Source organism: Astatotilapia calliptera, chromosome 9 (assembly GCF_964374335.1).
Source record: "Astatotilapia calliptera chromosome 9, fAstCal68.1, whole genome shotgun sequence".
Classification (NCBI taxonomy): Eukaryota; Metazoa; Chordata; class Actinopteri; order Cichliformes; family Cichlidae; genus Astatotilapia; species Astatotilapia calliptera.
The window spans coordinates 30,238,140-30,257,048 of NC_137430.1; the positions used below are offsets into that span (position 1 = coordinate 30,238,140).

The 18,909-nt window shown below is 40.6% G+C and overlaps 1 protein-coding gene and 1 long non-coding RNA gene across 3 annotated transcripts; both read right to left on the reverse strand.

Moving 5' to 3' along the window:
- Positions 1 to 999: 999 nt before the first annotated feature.
- On the reverse strand, positions 1,000 to 17,668 carry LOC113029486 (uncharacterized). Of its 2 annotated transcripts, XM_080306642.1 has the most exons (4): positions 16,303 to 17,668; positions 14,069 to 14,174; positions 8,753 to 9,349; positions 1,000 to 2,600 (listed from the first exon to the last, which is right to left on the reverse strand). In XM_080306642.1, the coding sequence occupies exons 2-4, from the start codon at positions 14,084 to 14,086 to the stop codon at positions 2,022 to 2,024; spliced, it is 1,194 nt and encodes a 397-aa protein (XP_080162768.1). In that variant the 5' UTR covers positions 14,087 to 14,174; positions 16,303 to 17,668; the 3' UTR covers positions 1,000 to 2,021. The 2 variants fall into 2 exon arrangements, with proteins under 2 accessions (XP_080162768.1, XP_026036159.2); XM_026180374.2 differs by lacking the exon at positions 16,303 to 17,668 and having other exon boundaries at positions 14,069 to 15,227.
- LOC145431168 (uncharacterized) lies at positions 4,465 to 8,738 on the reverse strand. The gene is made up of 2 exons (XR_013911501.1): positions 5,655 to 8,738; positions 4,465 to 5,499 (listed from the first exon to the last, which is right to left on the reverse strand). It is a non-coding gene; the product is annotated as an uncharacterized LOC145431168 (long non-coding RNA).
- Positions 17,669 to 18,909: the final 1,241 nt, after the last annotated feature.

The following is an 18,909-nucleotide window of genomic DNA, read 5'->3' on the forward strand; positions in this document are numbered from 1 at the left end:
GCAGTACACCCGGATGAACGATGTCATCATTATGGGGCTTCACATCAAACCCTGGTCAAACGCCCGGGGGGGGGGTCACAGCTGACAATGTAGGAGGGCCAGGAGAGAAAGATGTCAACTCCACGGAGCTTCAAGTGGTTACCTGTCTACGGTCCAAATGTGTGGAAGTGGATTATAACAATAATTGAGGCTTGCCACCCTCTACCCTGAAAAAATGACGGTGACAAACTAGCCATCATTGTGAGATTTGCTAACACAAAACACAAAACAGCACTGTTAAAACAAGGAAAGAAACTGAAAGGAGCCGATGTCTTCATGAATGAACATCTGATAAAAAGAAATGCGGACATTGCCAGGAAAGCACGTTACTTGAAGAAACAGGGAAAAATTCAGAGTACATGGACCAGCAACTGTAAAGTATTCATTAAACTCAATGGAACACCGGAACAAGCCAAAGTGTTGGTCAACAGAAATATGGAGGAGCTGGACAAATACTGAGGTTCAACTTACACTGGAGGTATGAATACACATGTGACGTGACACACAACACAACACATGGCACAGTCTCGGCGTAGTGTTTTATCACAAGCACACCCTTGTGAAGGTTTGTTTGATGTTTGGTAAGCTTCCTGCCCTTTGTATGACTTCACTGTGTTGTGTATGGTGAACCAGTAGAGGAATTGAACCATATATTGGGTGTGGGGGAGATTATGACTAAGGATGTTGTTAGAAACATTTAGACACGCACACAGAGAGACACACACACACACACACACACACACACACACACACACACACACACATTCTCACATGCATACAGATGTTTACACATACACACACATAGTGCCTTGTCTTAGAACCATGTGGGAGGTGCTTTGCTGTGATGTGTATTGTGTGAATTGTTTTCCAACAGTCACATATTTTCCCGGACCGGCATTTAAGGTGTTGCAGATAAATACAACAGAATAAAATGATATGACCAAGACAAAAACTGCGGTATTTTGTAAATATAATAATAAACCTGTATTCACTAACTTTATTAGCAGGCTCCTCCTGAAATGCGCCAACAACACTCTCTGCCCCTTAATGCTCTCTGGTCACTATGGTAACATGTAAATAATTAAAATTTATTCATAACACATGGGAGAAGTCCCAGGGAAACAGAGTTAACGATAAAAACCCTGAAAACCATACATTTCATCTTCGAGCCTCAACTCTCGCGAATTGGTACGAAACAAAAGACCTCCATGAAGACCACCTGGTATTATGAAACATACCCAGTTTTACAAAGGGGATCCCATTTTCTTCACACAGCTTCTTCAGTGTAGCATTTTTTTTTTTTGCTCCACTTTTTTTTGCAAATAAAACTGCATCAGCTTGACCACACAGCGATTAAACGTCTCACAGTTGGGAACCTTGCGATCAACTGATTTTAAGCAATTCTCCAGTGTGTGTGCTGTGCACAGAATGTGCACAAGAGAGTCTTCAACTGTAGCAAGTAGCAAGTAGCAGCCGGTCAGCACCCAGTTCAATCAGTCCAAGAAAGTCAGAGGTAAACTCTCCTTTGCTGGACACAGACACAATGTAAATGATTTCCTGCTCGACTTTTGTGATGTCCACAGATCAATGAAAAAGCATCCCCCAAAGTATTTTCTTCGGCTGTGGCTCAGGTTGGTGTTTCTTAGGTGGTGGCGAAACACCAAAGAAGCTGCAGCAACATGTTTAAGGTTAAATGAGATGGTCAAGTACGCAAAGGCGCTTGGTAACATAAATGTCACTACGCATTCGTAATTTTTGTCACACATACGCACCTGAGTAGCAGCTAGGTGCATCCTGTCTATAACACAGTTTAACATGTTTATCTTATTCATCAGTTGTTTAATTTTTCTCAGTACACTAGAAGAACATGTTCATTCACAGCTGCCTCATCACATTTTTACATCTGAACTCTGTGGAGCCTGATCTCAAGGGTTTTAAGTCTGACCCTGAAACCAGTAGAGGATCTTTCTGTCTCTTCAGGTTCACTGTGATGGGAGTGATTTCAGTCCTGAGTGATCACGCTGATGTTTGCACAGAGCAGACAATGAGGTGAATGTTTTGGCACATTGGAAACAGTGAAACAGTTTTTTAGTAACGTGGGATCGTTTGTGTGTGGAGTATGAACTGAGATTCCTGAAGCTCTTGTCACACTGGTCACAGCTGTAGTTTCCTTCCATGTGTGCACGTTCATGATAGATACGACTACTTGAATGTGAGAAGCTTTTGTCACAGTGTCTACACTTGTATGGTTTCTCTCCTGTGTGGACTCGTTTATGTCTTTTAAGGGTGACTGCAGTGATGAAAGATGACCCACACTGATCACAGAGGTGCTTTTTAACCCCACTGTGAATCAGTTCATGACATTTTAAGTCACCTGATGTGGGGAAGCTTCTCCCACATTCTTTGCAGTATTTCAGTTTGTCTCCAGTGTGTTTACGTTGATGTACTTTTAGGGTGTCTTGCCGACTGAAAGTTTTTCCACAAAGATGACAACGAAAGTCTTTCCCACCACCACAGTGATGACAGGGTTGAGAACTGGATCCATCTGTGTCGCTCTGCTTCTAAACAAAGACACAAAGACAGTGTAAGTCAGTCCTTCAACATTTTTATCCTGAACGTCGCCTGAAGGAAAGAGCATCTCTGCAGACGTCCAATTACATTTTACTGTTTCAGTTAACACACTCAGTTGACTGGGCTGCAATAACTACAATACTACCATCATAATACTACAGTAATACTTATTTCATGTTACAGTAACATCTGAGTTACACTAAAGTACTACTATGCTAATATTTGCAGGGTACCAACGCAGTGCTAAACTACTAATGTAACACTGCAGTAATACTAATTTAATACTGCATTAATAACACTGTAACTGTGCAGTTAAAACACTCAACTGAATGGGACACAAGAAAAACACTACTACCCCCATGACACTGCAATTATAACATTAAATTAGTATTTTAACATTAATGTCTAAAAGTACTAAAGTTAAAAACAAGCAATGATACTACTGCTACAATATTACAATACCATTACGTAACGATACAACTTTGTTAACCATAAGAGAAGATTACAGAATGTTTTGGTTTTGTGCTTATTTTCATTTGTGTTTTATTTTATTACATGTGCTCCTGAAAGCAGAATCAGGCTCTGTAAACAAAAGGCCATTTATGCTGAAATACAGGGAGTGCAGAATTATTAGGCAAATGAGTATTTTGTCCACATCATCCTCTTCATGCATGTTGTCTTACTCCAAGCTGTATAGGCTCGAAAGCCTACTACCAATTAAGCATATTAGGTGATGTGAATCTCTGTAATGAGAAGGGGTGTGGTCTAATGACATCAACACCCTATATCAGGTGTGCATAATTATTAGGCAACGTCCTTTCCTTTGGCAAAATGGGTCAAAAGAAGGACTTGACAGGCTCAGAAAAGTCAAAAATAGTGAGATATCTTGCAGAGGGATGCAGCAGTCTCAAAATTGCAAAGCTTCTGAAGCGTGATCATCGAACAATCAAGCGTTTCATTCAAAATAGTCAACAGGGTCGCAAGAAGCGTGTGGAAAAACCAAGGCGCAAAATAACTGCCCATGAACTGAGAAAAGTCAAGCGTGCAGCTGCCAAGATGCCACTTGTCACCAGTTTGGCCATATTTCAGAGCTGCAACATCACTGGAGTGCCCAAAAGCACAAGGTGTGCAATACTCAGAGACATGGCCAAGGTAAGAAAGGCTGAAAGACGACCACCACTGAACATCTGTGAACTACTAGACAGTCATTCAATTAAAAAATAATATTAAATAAATAAAACTAATAAATAAAAAATACACACATCTTACTGATCTCTGCAGTCAGTAACATTACACATAAAGTGCAAACATAATAGCAATTGTATAAACACACACACAAACACGCCTTTAAAGTTTAAAGGCGTGAAATTGGACGGTCTAGTTCTGATTAGCGTCACCGCTGTCTCGGTGGAGTTTAATAAACTCGGCCGTCTGCTTCTTGCTATCTAAAATATAACCAGACACTGGTGTAAATTCTCGACTGTCTCATACTTCTGTTTAATAAGTTTTCTGTTTGACGTTTAGTCAGCTGTGTGAAAACCAAGGAGGAACCCACCCGGGGGATTAATAAAGTTTTATTTTATCTAATCTAATAACTTTAATCTCAGCCAAACCGATTTACTCACGAACAAACAAAACACTGAAAAAAGCCCAACAATAACATTTTTAGGTTGTCTAAGTGACTTATATATTACGTTTAACCCGAGCAGCGAAACTCCGCGGTGATCTGAAAATGATGTGCCGGGAGTTGTGCCGTTCTCGGCCGCATCAGTAATCTTCGAGCTCCCGGCTAGCTGTCGAGCTGGTGGGTAGCAGACGCCTCTGAAAACGTCGAAGCACTTTTGCAAATATGGGATATCTTGATAAACCGAGCAGATATTTGATGTTTACACAACTACTTTCTCGCCTGAAAATATGTTAAAAGTTTATTTTGTGACCCAGAAAGATTAGTATGAGTAATTTTAAAACTTAGTAGCGGCCGCCATTGCTGGAAACTGGAGTTTGGCTGGGCCGCGCTATGAATTCTGGGATATGGTAGTAATTTGGACAGCCTTATAATCGCAGTATAATCGCAGCCTTTGCGGTTAGAAAATTGCACTTGATCATGTCGTGATATTATCGCAAATGCGATATATCGTTCAGCCCTACCTGCTGCTACGGAGTCGGGGTGGTCTGCCTCTCCCCACCGCAGGGAAAAGGGTAACACCACCTAGGTCTGGGTGCAGTTCCCCCCTCCAGGGGCAAGGGTACCTAGACCCGGTTTGTAGAGTACGCTTGGGGAGTGTGATCGTGTGTACAGCGTCTCTTTATGTCTGTCTCCACGTTGGTTGAGTGTGGAGTGAGTGCATATGAGAGCATGAGGGTGGGAATGGATGTTTGTGTCTGTATGTGCCTGTATGTCTGTGTCTATATGTCAGGTTGGGTATCAGACGCCACCTCTCTGGGGACACCTCAGGCCCTCCAAGGTTTGGAGGCCTATCTCCACCTACCACCACTTCCCCTGCCGGTGGCGGACTCCCTCAGGTGTCGGTGCGTTGGTGGTTCTTTGTGTCTGGGGGTGGGCGTCCAGGTACACACCGGCTCACTCCTTGGCGGCCGCTTATCGGGGCCTGGAGCCTGGGGCTCGCTCGGGCCCCTTCGGGGGTGGGGTGCCCCCGGCCTCTCGGCCTGGGGCTCGGTCACTCAGGCACAGCTGGCGGCCGGCGGAGCTCACGGGCGCGTCACTGCAACTCCCCCTGGCTTCTGCTCTGCGGCTGCTGAGTGAACCCTCATCTGGGACTCTCCTCAGCTCTTACTGGAACAGTGGCGCGGCTGCCCCTCTGTTGGTCTTCCTTGGTTTCTTGTGTTCTGGGGGCCTCTGGATGTCTGGAGTTTTGATCTCCTCCATACCTATATACGTATATATATATATGTATATATTGTACTATTCTTAGTTAGCGTATTGTCTGTCTTGTCTTAATGTTGGTTTAAAATGGAGCACTGTAACAAAAAATAATTTCCCCCAGGGATCAATAAAGTATTCTGATTCTGATGATTCTGATGACCTGCTTCACACCCTGGAGGACGGGGCTGTGGCCCCCCCACACTCCCTAACAGATCGTTACATGGAGAAACCTTTGGAATACAAGCGCGCTGATCCACACAGGTATGCACACGGGTGTTCACTGCTCGTAGACCCAAATTACACCTTTCTTGGCTGCTACCTCGAAGCACATCTGTCCTGCGTGCTGCACAACAACATTGAATATTTAGTATTTACTGCTGTTTACACTTAGCTAGATTAATGCGATGGTGTTGTGTTTAGTATGTTGCTTTGTTTCTTTTTTTTTTGTCTTTTTTTGCTTGTTTTCTATTCTTCTCTCAACAGGTGATCCAGGAGATTTTTATTTTTTTTTCTCCCCCCCTTTCTCACTGTCCCTCTCCCCTTCTGTTTTTCCTTTCCTTCCTCTTTCTTTCTCCCTTTCCTATCTCTCACTCATGTCTGTCCCGTCTGTAACATCTGAAAATAAAATATAATAAATAATAAAAACAAAGATCGACCAAATGGACCAATACGGCAAGGCCACGATGATCCGTTTGGCAAAGTAAATCCATTGGGTATCCTTGTTGGTCTTCAGACAACAATTCTGATGGCTAAAGAACCAAATGGGACAGGCGAAAAAAACCCCAAAAAAAACATTGAAACACCTGCGGCTTTTAGTCAGGTGCGGCTAATGTATGTACAAAACAGGATTTTCCCCTGATTTTAGCTTGTGTGGCTAATATTCAGGTGCGCTTTGTAGTCCGGGAAATACGGTATTTGTTTTTTGTTAAGTTGCCTAATAATTATGCACAGTAATAGTCACCTGCACACACAGATATCCCCCTAAAATAGCTAAAACTAAAAACAAACTAAAAACTACTTCCAAAAACATTCAGCTTTGATATTAATGAGTTTTTTGGGTTCATTGAGAACATGGTTGTTGTTCAATAATAAAATTATTCCTCAAAAATACAACTTGCCTAATAATTCTGCACTCCCTGTAATAACAATATCATTATATACCAGGAAACTGCCTGAACATTAAATAACACCGTCATATTAATTTTCAGCCCTTTTAGTTTTTCATGATCGTGTAAACAAAAATCATAACTACTAACAAACAGCTAACGGATCATCTGCAGAGGAATGGTTTATTTGAAGAGTTTCAGTCAGGTTTCAGAGCTCATCACAGCACAGAAACAGTTTTAGTGAAGGTTACAAATGATCTTCTTATGGCCTCTGACAGTGGACTCATCTCTGTGCTTGTCCTGCTAGACCTCAGTGCAGCGTTCGATACTATTGACCATAATATCTGACATTTTTATTTTATTTTATTTTTTTTATTTTTATTGTTTTTTAACTTTATTGCTATGTCTATTACTATGTGCATATTAGTATTGTACAGCACTTTGGTCTACCAGGTGTGTTTTTAAAGTGCTATATAAATAAATAAATGATGATGATGATGATGATGATAATATCCTATTAGAGCGATTAGAACATGCTGTAGGTATTACAGGTACTGCACTGCAGTGGTTTGTATCATATCTATCTAATAGACTCCAATTTGTACATGTAAATGGAGAGTCCTCTTCACACACTGAGGTTAATTATGGAGTTCCACAGGGTTCAGTGCTAGGACCAATTCTGTTTACATTATACATGCTTCCCTTAGGCAGTATCATTAGAAGACATAGCATACATTTTCACTGCTATGCTGATGACACACAGCTCTATCTATCCATGAAGCCAGATAACACACACCAATTAGTTAAACTGCAGGAATGTCTTAAAGACATAAAGACCTGGATGGCCGCTAACTTTCTGCTTCTTAAATCAGATCAAACTGAGGTTATTGTACTCGGCCCTGAAAATCTTAGAAATATGGTATCTAATCAGATTCTTACTCTGGATGGCATTACCTTGGCCTCCAGTAACGCTGTGAGGAACCTTGGAGTTATTTTTGACCAGGACATGTCCTTCAACGCACATATTAAACAAATATGTAAGACTGCTTCCTTCCATTTGCGCAACATCTCTAAAATTAGAAATATCCTGTCTCAGAGTGACGCTGAAAAACTAGTTCATGCATTTATTACTTCCAGGCTGGACGACTGTAATTCATTATTATCAGGATGTCCAAAAAACTCACTGAAAAGCCTTCAGCTAATCCAAAATGCTACAGCAAGAGTACTGACAGGGACTAGAAAGAGAGAGCATATTTCTCCTGTTTTGGCTTCCCTTCATTGGCTTCCTGTTAAATCCAGAATTGAATTCAAAATCCTGCTCCTCACATACAAGGTCTTAAATAATCAGGCCCCATTTTATCTTAATGACCTTGTAGTACCATATCACCCTATTAGAGCACTTCGCTCTCGCACTGCAGACCTACTTATTGTTCCTAGAGTATTTAAAAGTAGAATGTGAGGGAGAGCCTTCAGTTTTCAGGCCCCTCTTCAGTGGAACCAGCTTCCAGTTTGGATTCGGGAGACAGACACTATCTCTACTTTTAAGATTAGGCTTCAAACTTTCCTTTTTGCTAAAGCATATAGTTAGGGCTGGACCAGGTGACCCTGAATCCTCCCTTAGTTATGCTGCAATAGACGTAGGCTGCCGGGGGATTCCCATGATGCATTGAGTTTTTCCTTTCCAGTCACCTTTCTCACTCACTATGTATTAATAGACCTCTCTGCATTGAATCATATCTGTTATTAACCTCTGTCTCTCTTCCACAGCATGTCTTTATCCTGTCTTCGTTCTCTCACCCCAACCGGTCGCAGCAGATGGCCGCCCCTCCCTGAGCCTGGTTCTGCCGGAGGTTTCTTCCTGTTAAAAGGGAGTTTTTCCTTCCCACTGTCACCAAAGTGCTTGCTCATAGGGGGTCATATGATTGTTGGGTTTTTCTCTGTATCTATGAAGCGCCTTGAGGCGACTTTTGTTGTGATTTGGCGCTATATAAATAAAATTGAATTGAATTGAATAACTGAAATGAAAATCTGAATAATCACTCAGAGCTGCTTTTCCATGCAGTAGAATTGCTAACATGCTAACACAGTTTAATGAGCAGAGTTGTTCCAAACAGTCAGGCTAAAATGACAAGATAACAATATAAATACATACCTCACAGTAACTGCACTTGTAGAGTCTCTTTCTGGTGTGGATCTGTTGGTGCTGCCTCAGGTGACGTGGAGCTTTAAAAGTCTTCTCACACAGGTCACATTTATAAGGTCGTCCCTCAGTGTGGGTAAACATGTGTTGTTGTAACTGCCTGTTGGTTATAAACTGTCTGCCACACTGTTCACAGCAGTACACATCATGTCTGGTGTGAATGCGTAGGTGTGTATTTCTGCTCCCTATCTGGCTGAAAGTTTTTCCACAAATGTCACAGCTGTATGCCTTAATTCCAGAGTGGATGACTTGATGATTCTGTAAGCTGCTACTGTGAGTAAAAGCTCTGCCACACTGATCACAGCTGTACGCTTTAACTCCACTGTGGATGACTTGGTGTGTTTTTAGACCACTCTTCCAGGAAAAAGACTTTCCACACAAGTCACAGCTGAACGCTTTAACTCCAGTGTGGATGACCTGATGACGTTTTAGTGACTCCTTCACAGTAAAACCCATCCCACACTCGTCACAGGTGTGTGTTTTCTCTCTCTTTCTTCTGTGAGGTTTGTCGGCCTCCTGAGAGCGCTGACTTCTGGCTCCATGTTGGTCCTGCAGTGACAGAGATACAAACAGAGGCAGTGAGTGAAATGCAGTCGTGGAACAAACTCAACCTTCAAACTCCATTAACACTAGTTTTAAACCTGAAGGTGGAGTGTGGCACCAAACACATTAAAGGTCTCTTATCCCCACCTGCTGGTAGTTCTAACACATTACATCCAACTTGGTGTTAAAAATAATTCATGACTGTTCAAACACTAAAATCAAGCCCATCCCTCCTGCTGTACACAGTTATTAATGCTAGCATGCTAACACACTCAGAAAAGTATAAATGTTTACCAAGTCTATACTTTTATGTTTCCTGTTTCCTATTACATATTTCTATCATTTTGTCATTTTTCAATATTAATAATTACAATGTAACATTTAAAAGTTGATTCAGTGAAGGAAAATATTTTACTTTTGCTCCCTACATTAGAAAAAGAAAATTGTATTTTGTACTCCTTACATTTGCAAAACAGATGTGTTACTTTTAAGGCATCTGAGGGGTTTATTTCATCACTGCAGGCATCAAACATCAAACCAACTTGAGAAACGGGAAAAGAAACACATGAAAGACAATCCTGATCGTGTACTAATCACCAGGGTATGAAACATAAAAAGAGATGAAAGAGGCAAAACTGTGAGTCATAGTCAGGAGTTAAAGTGAGACGTTGTTCTTCTTTCTTTTTTGCACAGCACCTGAACAAACAGGTAATTTCAAATGCAGCGTTTCTATCAACAAACATCAGCAAACACACAAACTGTTTGTGTGCAGTTTGTCTCACAGTGTGTTGCTGGCTAAAGGTCCAGCTGCTGCACATCACAGGGAGAGAAAAGAAAGAGAGCTAACTTCACTCAGAGATGGAGAAAGATAAGACACACAGGACAGGAGAGGAAGAAGAGAGGTTAGATTTAATGGGAAGGACTGCTCAGTGGGATTTGATCAACTGGAGATTAAAGCTTACATGTAAGTCCTCACGTGTTGAAATCAGAACACAGAATCATCATAGTGAAAGATGCTGCAAAACAATCTGAGGCAGATTAACTGTGTTATTTAAAGACTGCATGAAGATCCTCTGCAGGTTAATGCAGGATAAACAGGTTTGTTTGCTGAACTGCGATGGATTTAAAGTAAAGAACGGTGTGTGACTGGTGCACAGTAGGGATGTAAGAAAATATCGATACAACGAAATATCGCGATATTTCGCCCAATGATACTGAATTGATATTTAAAATCAGTGTTATCGATTTTTTTAATTGAAAAATGACATGCATTTACTGTTTATTTCTTTTGTATGTTGGAATTCAAACTCCGGCCACTGGTTTGCAGTTTTCACCGCCTTTACTATAACGTAAAAACGAGGTCTCGCGATAACTGTAGAAGCGTCTAGTTTGCCAAAAGAACGAAGTAGAACAGTCAGTGGACGTGTGTGATGCTAGCTAACTGATGACTGAAGAGGAGAGGATACAGCCGTCCCCCGCAGCTTTCAAAGCTGATGTGTGGACTTATTTTGGCTTTAGGGACAAAAGAAGGCAGTAAAGACTATGACAAGAGCTATGCAGTCTGTAAAATCTGCACCGCCAGAGTCAAATATTCTGGTAACACAACAAATTTACGAACACACGTGTCTAGACACCATAGCGACGTAGCGTCAAATGCTAATTTTAAAACGAAACGAGGTGATCCCTCTCAACGGACAATTGAAGAAGTTAACTTTTCGAAACTACCAGCAACTTCAACTCGTGCAACAAAAATAACGCAGTCAGTACTTGTTTTTATTTGCAAAGACATGCGCCCTCTGAGTGTTGTGGAGAATAAATGATTTCGTAATATGATTAAAACGCTGGAGCCCCGTTACGCCGTTCCTTCTCGACAACACATCACGGACATCGCTCTGCCAAAGTTGTACCAAGAAGTCAAAGCGACAGTGCTGGACTCTCTCAGCTCGGCTGAGACAGTTGCTCTGACATGCGATGCTTGGACTTCGAGAGCCACTGAATCGTACGTAACTGTTACAGCACATCACATAACGGACCAGTGGAACCTTCAGTCTCATGTACTACAAACCCGAGCCATGCATGACAGTCACACAGGTGAGCACATTGCAGCGTTACTAACTGACGCTGTGGCTGAATGGGGATTGAACGCAAAGGACCTTGTTGTTGTTACCGATAATGCACCAAACATGGCTCTCGCGGCTAGACTTGCAGGCATGACGCACATACAATGTTTTGCACACAGTCTGAATCTCGCCTCACAGAAAGCACTGAAAATACAATCCGTGGTGCGACTTCTCGGGAGGATCCGACGTGTATCAGCCTTTTTCAGGCGCAGCACCACAGCCAGCAACCAGTTGAAGCAGAAACAGTGCCTCCTTCAGCTACCAGCTCACAGATTGATCACGGACATAATTACAAGATGGAACAGCTCCTATGATATGATAGAACGATTTTTAGAACAGCAACCAGCCATCTGTGCAGCTCTGCTTTCTGCAGAAGTTAGTAGGAGTGAAAAAGAAATTTTCACATTAAGTGAATCTGACATCACATGTGCAGAAGAAGTTGTCAGGGCACTCAAGCCTATGAAGGACGCCACCCTGGTGATGTCAGAGGAGAGTATGCCAACCCTGTCCATCATTGGTCCTCTTCATTCCAAGCTTGTGATGGGTGCACAAGAAAGTGTTGATGATACACCGACAGTAAGGAACATTAAGACTGCCAGAGCAGAAGATCAGGGAAAGAGATATGTAAATGAGAGGGAGACACTATGGATGGCATCAACTGTTGATCCTCGGTTTAAGGACCTGCCCTTCCTGTCTGAAGCAGAGACCAGTGAGACCTATTCCAGACTTTTGGACACTGTGGTGACTGTGATAAAGAAGGAAGAAAATGTAAGTAAATAAATTAATTTATTTGGAAAAACTCAACTGAAGTTATAAGCAAGTGAATAAAGTAAAAAGCAAAAAAAAAAAGCATATTGATGACATTTGTCATCAAATATTAGTGAAAAACAGGGTGAATCTTGGATTTGAATTTTGACTTTCTGACATTAATACTATTTGAATTTAATGTTTTTCAGCAGCAAAAGAATGAGGAGACTGACAAACAAGTGGAGGAAGAGAATGCCACAGAGGAGGCTCATCACCCACATATCAAAGACAACTTTGACTCCATCCCTCGGCCACCCCTAAAGAGACAGAGGACCTCATGTGCACTGGTGGACTTGCTCGGAGCTACGTTTGCCTCTACTACTGACAATACTGCACCAAAATCAGAACATGATGTTGCTGCAGCTGAGATCAAGAGGTATAGAGATGAGACCCCTTTGCCTCTCACAGGAAATCCTCTCAGTTGGTGGAAGGACCATGAACAGGAATACCCTCAGCTATCCAAAGTAGCAAGGAGTTTCCTATGCATTCCTGGAACAAGTGTCTCTGCAGAGAGAGTTTTCTCCTCTGCAGGAGACATAGTAAATGCACAGAGAAGTGTCCTGAGAGCTGACCATGTCGATCAGCTTGTATTCCTGCACAAAAATCTGGAAATTGAAAAATAAACACTGAGAAAACACTAGACATGTAAAATCTCTGATATGAGAATGTTTGACATTTTGGTTGAGTCTCATAAGCACTTTTATTTAGATGAGTAAATTCCTTTTTTCAGGTTGTACTAAAAGTGTTCCATTGATGGACACTGCAGAGCTGTACTTTATTTTATTAACACTTAGTTGTAATAGCACTTTACATTTTTTGTTAATGTTTACTTGGATGGATTCTTCAAGCAATTTCATTTTTGATTTATATTTGTTTATGTTATTAAGGTCACATAAAAAGTGCTTTGTTTTGATGCTCCATAGAGCAGTTTTTGGATAAGTATTTTACAATCATAGTACTTAGAAAGACTTCAGTGTTACATGTTTACTTTTTTCATGTTAAAAAATACTTGATATTTCAGTAAAGTAGTTTTTGTTTGTTTATTTGACATGACTTCTAATAAGGCAGATGTTAATTTCTCCATTCATTTTGAACTTAGAGTGTTTTTGTTTCAGATGTTTCATGTGAAGCATTAAACAGTTTGGACTGTTTACTTGAGTTTTCCTAATTAAATTTAGTCCTACTAAACACAAATATCGTCTGGCTTTTAGTATTGCAATATATTGTATCGTCTACCCTGTATTATGATACATATTGTATCGCCAGATTCTTGCCAATACACACCCCTAGTGCACGGTGACTGTGGTGCTCATGTCAGAGTTAGATTACATCAAGTGTAGCAAAGATTCATTTAAACTGAAGCTCATGATGCTGACACAATGTATAATCACGCTTGCACAGTACAATCACTTTATAACCAGTTATAGTAGTTTCTCATAGGTAATACAGCAACAAGCTTCATGAATATTCATGTGTGTAACCAATAAAAACAACCTGCAGGGGGAAAGCAAGTTGAAATGGGTTGGAGACAACTGCTTCCCCCTCGCGAGTGAAAACTTGAGCTCTGTGTGACCTCGTTCCTGAGTGAGTTTCTGTTTATCCAGCAGTATCAGGGCTAAAACTCTGACAAATGTCCATTTTATTATTAATAATGTTGATGAATAAACCTTCCTGATTTTAACATGTGCTGTGGTCTCTAAAAAACAACATAATATGCAACACAGTCATATAACAGGTTGGGAGGATGAGAGTTTTAGACGTGACTGATTATTTGGTGAAACTGTGATATTTTCCTCACCTCCTGTGTTGAGCTCATTGTTTCCTCTGTAGTGACTCAGCTGAGTCCAGATGGCTGAAAATGTTCCTCTGCTGCTCCGTCAGACTCTTCTCCTCCTGCTGATCAGCTGGGACACAAAACAGATCTTTGTTAGGCTCCACACTGCACTGAAGAGTCAAAGTGTCTCATATGTTCATCTGACAACACAAAGTACAAATTTCACTCTGATTGCTTGTAGAAATCTTGTGAGACGTGTTGTGCTGCAAAGTGAGGAAACTCTCTCACTCACTTATACTTCAGGAGGAACTTTGTGACATTGGCTCTAATATTCTAAGCAGCCCTTTACTATGACAGGGCCAGAAAGTCCTATTTGAAGGTTTGGGAGAAGGACCATGTTAAAGGTGGATTGGGGTTTATACACTTTGTTATGATACAGGTAAGGCTGTAAGAGCCTGAGAAGGTGGTCTCCACTCTTCCCTTTTACAGAGATTACAGACAGTTCAGAATGCTGCAGCTCGCATTCTAACTAAAACCAGCAAGTTTGCCCACATTACTCCTGTCCTTGCCGATCTGCACTGGTTGCCTGTCAAATATCGTATTCAATTTAAAATTTTGTTGTTTACTTTTAAAATTACTAACAACACTGCACCCAGCTACCTTAAGGACCTTTTAAACCCTTATGCTCCTGCTAGGGCTTTAAGGTCATCGTCACAGTTACTGCTGGCTCAGCCCAGATCTCGACTTAAGACTAGAGGTGATCGATCGTTTGCTCTTGTCGCACCTGTGCTGTGGAACAATCTCCCGATTGGCATCCGGGCATCTGATTCTATTCATTCTTTTAAATCACAGCTTAAAACATATCTTTTTAAACTTGCCTTCTCCACCTTTTAATTGCTGGTTTGTTTGTTTGTTTGGTTGGTTGCTGTGACCTATTGACCTCTTGTATTAATTCCCTCCTATCTTTCTATTGGTGTCTTTTATTATGGTGGTACAGCTTTTATCTTGCTATTACCCATGTGCTGTAGTCATTCTTATTGGTAGCTTTTATCTATGAACATAACTCGTTATTTTTATTTATCCGTTATCAATGTTTGAACCTTTTATTGTTTTATGTAAAGCACTTTGGTATGCCCAAGGCTTTTAAATGTGCTCTATAAATAAAGATTGTTGTTGTTGTTGTTGTTGTGTCCTGAATGAACCTCTAAAACCAGTTTTCAGCTAACGACTCTGCTTCAGTCTGGAAAACAGCAACTACAAGTTTAAAGACAGACCTGTTACTCCCCCACCCTTTCAACTCCTTCAGCCCCCCAGTCCCACCACCTCCACCATTCCCAAAACTTTGATTCTGTTCATCTGGACGTAGCTTTTTGTGGGAGAAACATTTCGTCACTCATCCAAGTGACTTCTTTAGTCTCAGCTGACTGCAGCTCTCCTCAATTTTCAACAGTGCATTTGCATAATGACTGAAACGAGCACCACTGAAGGAACAATGGGCTGGGAGGTCAGTTATTGAGCATTAATATGCAAATTCTCATGAACATTGATCAACAACCACTGATCAAAGCTCATTGATCAAATGCTGTGATTGCAGCGACTCCCCAACTCTCTGAATGGTACTCATGGCCATTGATCAGCGGTCTTTGATTAATGAGTTTTGATCAGTGGTTTCAGTGCTTCCCTTCCTGCTTTGACTGCAGCTGTGTTTGACACAGGAAGACATTATTACATTCTTCACACTCTCCTGCACATTAACCACCACAATATATTTTTATTCTCTGTGCTTTCAAATATGAACACTGTTTACTTTCATCTCTGTTTCATTAGTTTTTGTTAACATCTTCCTGTGCATCACTTTACAGCAGCCAGACTCATTAAAATGAGACTTTGTAGGAGTTCACTTCCTCTCATGTGTTCATCCACAGCAGCTGGACAATAAAGTTTATTGTGACCCTGATACTGCAGCAGATCGCTCTCATCCATTTCCTGTTATCACTTCAAATAGAAATCAGGCTGTAGAGGTTTGGTGCAGGCAGAAAAACAGCTGCAGGGACAATGAAAAGACTTTTCTGCTCCAACTTCTCCCAGCATGCTGAGCTAATGATTAGTTGGTGTTTTTCTCCAAACACTCTCTCACTCTTCTCTCAACGTGTTCACAATAAACTGTGAACAGACACCGAGGAGAGCAGCAGAAGACCTCATTCAGGAGCTAAACTCAACATGAACTGAACTCACAGTAAAGTTAGCTCGGTGCTTACCTTTAGATGAGCCCACAAACCGAGAGAAACTCCGCGATGAAGCTGCAACTCTTTCCAAACACAGGAAACAGATCAGGGAGCAGAGACCCACGTGGTTCACGCTGATCTCAGCTACGATCCAGGAGACAAGGGTGGGCAGATCGATGCAGATATCGATCCAAACGTTGGTGCTACTTTACTCTCTTTGAATGAAAATTCAGCTTTGTCTGCGCAAAACCACAAGAGCACCTGGCTGCAACCACCGGGGAGCGCCTGTCACTACCCGATCCGTACCGGAAACCCGATCGGCAACCCGCATGCGCGAAAGGTCTCTACTTCCGGTCGTAGCGTTTTACGATAGTTTTTTTTTTTTTTTTTTTTTTTATTAGTAATATAAACATACAAACAAAATGCACCATATATTACAGATTCAGAGAATAAACATTTCTTACATATTAGCAACTTTCATATATAGTGAAAATAAAATATAAAGATGGGGTCACATAAATTAACAGATTATTGACTCACTAAATCAAAATCTTCTACAAAGGAAACAAAAAAAAGCAGCCTTTTTCTTTTTAACTAAAGTCAAAGATTTAACCAACAGGTTTAGGTCGTTTTTCCAGTGAGCCAGTGTTGGTTTAATCTTAAAAAAGCGACATTTATGTATAAAATACTTACACAAGATTAATAACACATTAACACCATAATTAGCTTTCTTTTCTTTCAAAAACACTCCAAACATTATCATATTTAAGGTAAATGGGGTAATTTGAATCCCACTGGAATAAAGCCAGGTATGAAAATCCAACCAAAATATTTGTATAAAATTGCACAAAAAGAATAGATGGTCCAAATCCTCCTCTTCTGTTCCACAAAATACACAATTACCCGTTTCTATTTTGAATCTATCACTAAGGAGTCTATTTGTTGGGTAAATTTTATTCAAGATTTTAAATTGGACTTCTTTCCCTTTAGGAGGGATAGGGAAGGTGATATAATCAGTTCTTATTTTTTCAATTTCTTCCCTTTGGAAATCTTTTAATATGTAATTACGTCTAAGTAAATTTGGAGAATAAAGACTCCTTAATGAAGATCTAAGAAACTTATTGTTGCATTTAACATCACAAAATCGAATACCATCTATATATAATTGCCTTAACTTGGGGGAGATGTCAGAATATATTATATCATTTACAACTATGTTTTTAAGTGACAATGGAATGGATTTTATAACCCGATTAAATTTACTTTTAGAACATTGGATATTAAACTTTTGGCAAAAATCTTGATGTCCTAGAACATGTCCTTCCTCATCTACAAAATGGGCAATTGCCCAAACACCTTTTGATAACCAATCTTGAATAAAAATAGATTTTCTGTTCATCAGTATTAGAGATGGCACGATACCACTTTTTTATGTCCGATACCGATACCGATATCATAAATTTGGATATCTGCCGATACCGATATGAATCCGATATAGTGTTTTTTAATCAACAAAACTGTTTTTTAAAATATCTTGCTGCATTTTGCAAGTCTGCAAGTTCATACTCAAGTTTAAAACAACAACTACACTAAAGCTATTCTGTTATACCTGTATACAAAAAAAATATTTCATAGTTCAGCAATACTGATCAATCTAATAAACTTAGACCTACACCATCCTCCCTATTCTGGTATTTTAAAGAGTACTTAGCTTAAATATTAAGCAACCTAACTAATAGGGTTCCAACTCCCAGCAACAACAAAAATAAATAAATAAAAAATAGGGAACCACCCCTCACGCGCCACCTCATGATGCTTAATCGACGTAATCAACCTTAATTTGATGCAGTGTGAAAAAAAATGCACAGAAATCAATTATTTTTCAAGAAATATTAAATAGATTCAACATCTTTCTTCAACAAAATTGCAGACTGCACAGATGGTACCTTCCCAAAGGAAAAAGTACTATAGCTTACTAGGGTATATATATTAGACTTAATAGTCACTATATACAGTAATTGACTTCTATTCATTTTACATCAAATTAAAACTTTGGGTGTCAGATAATTATTTATTAAAAGCTAGACATTTTAAATGAGAATAAGAAAGAAAAGTATGTCTTTGTGCCCCCTTTTCCCAGTTAATGCCCTATCGGCCCCCCTGGCTAAACTTTGCTAGATCCGCCCCTGCACAGTTACCAGCGTCAGCTACGTAGAAAATGATCCTGGTGTAGAAAGTAATATTAAATAAATTCTAACAACAGCTTATCAAGCTTAAACGTGCTGCTGTTGTTCAGCCGCTGGTTTCCTCTTTCTGGTGCAAAGTGGGCCAAAAACAAAGACGGACTCGCGACAGAAAAGCCGATCAGCTGATCATTTAAGCAGTTTCACGATTGAAGTAGCAGCCGGAGAGCGAGAGGCAGTCGCTCGTTAAGCTTAACGCAGGAATGCTTTACAAACATTCAGAGATGGACTTACACACTTGCTTTACTTCTCTCGGGGATAACTTTGTCGGAGATGAAATGCCAGGTTGCTAGCGAAGCTCCAAATGCTATCCAGACCACCGACAGGTCCCGCATGCCACAGCCGCTCTATCACGTGATGCATACTGCTCCACATGCTAACGTTCTGAGGTGAGTTA

Excerpts from the sequence above, each read along its gene's own strand:
- LOC113029486 (XM_080306642.1), bottom strand. Across the intron at positions 2,601-8,752 it reads ACAAGTGCAGTTACTGTGAG|AAGCAGAGCGACACAGATGG; the intron begins GTATGTATTTAT and ends GTCTTTGTTTAG.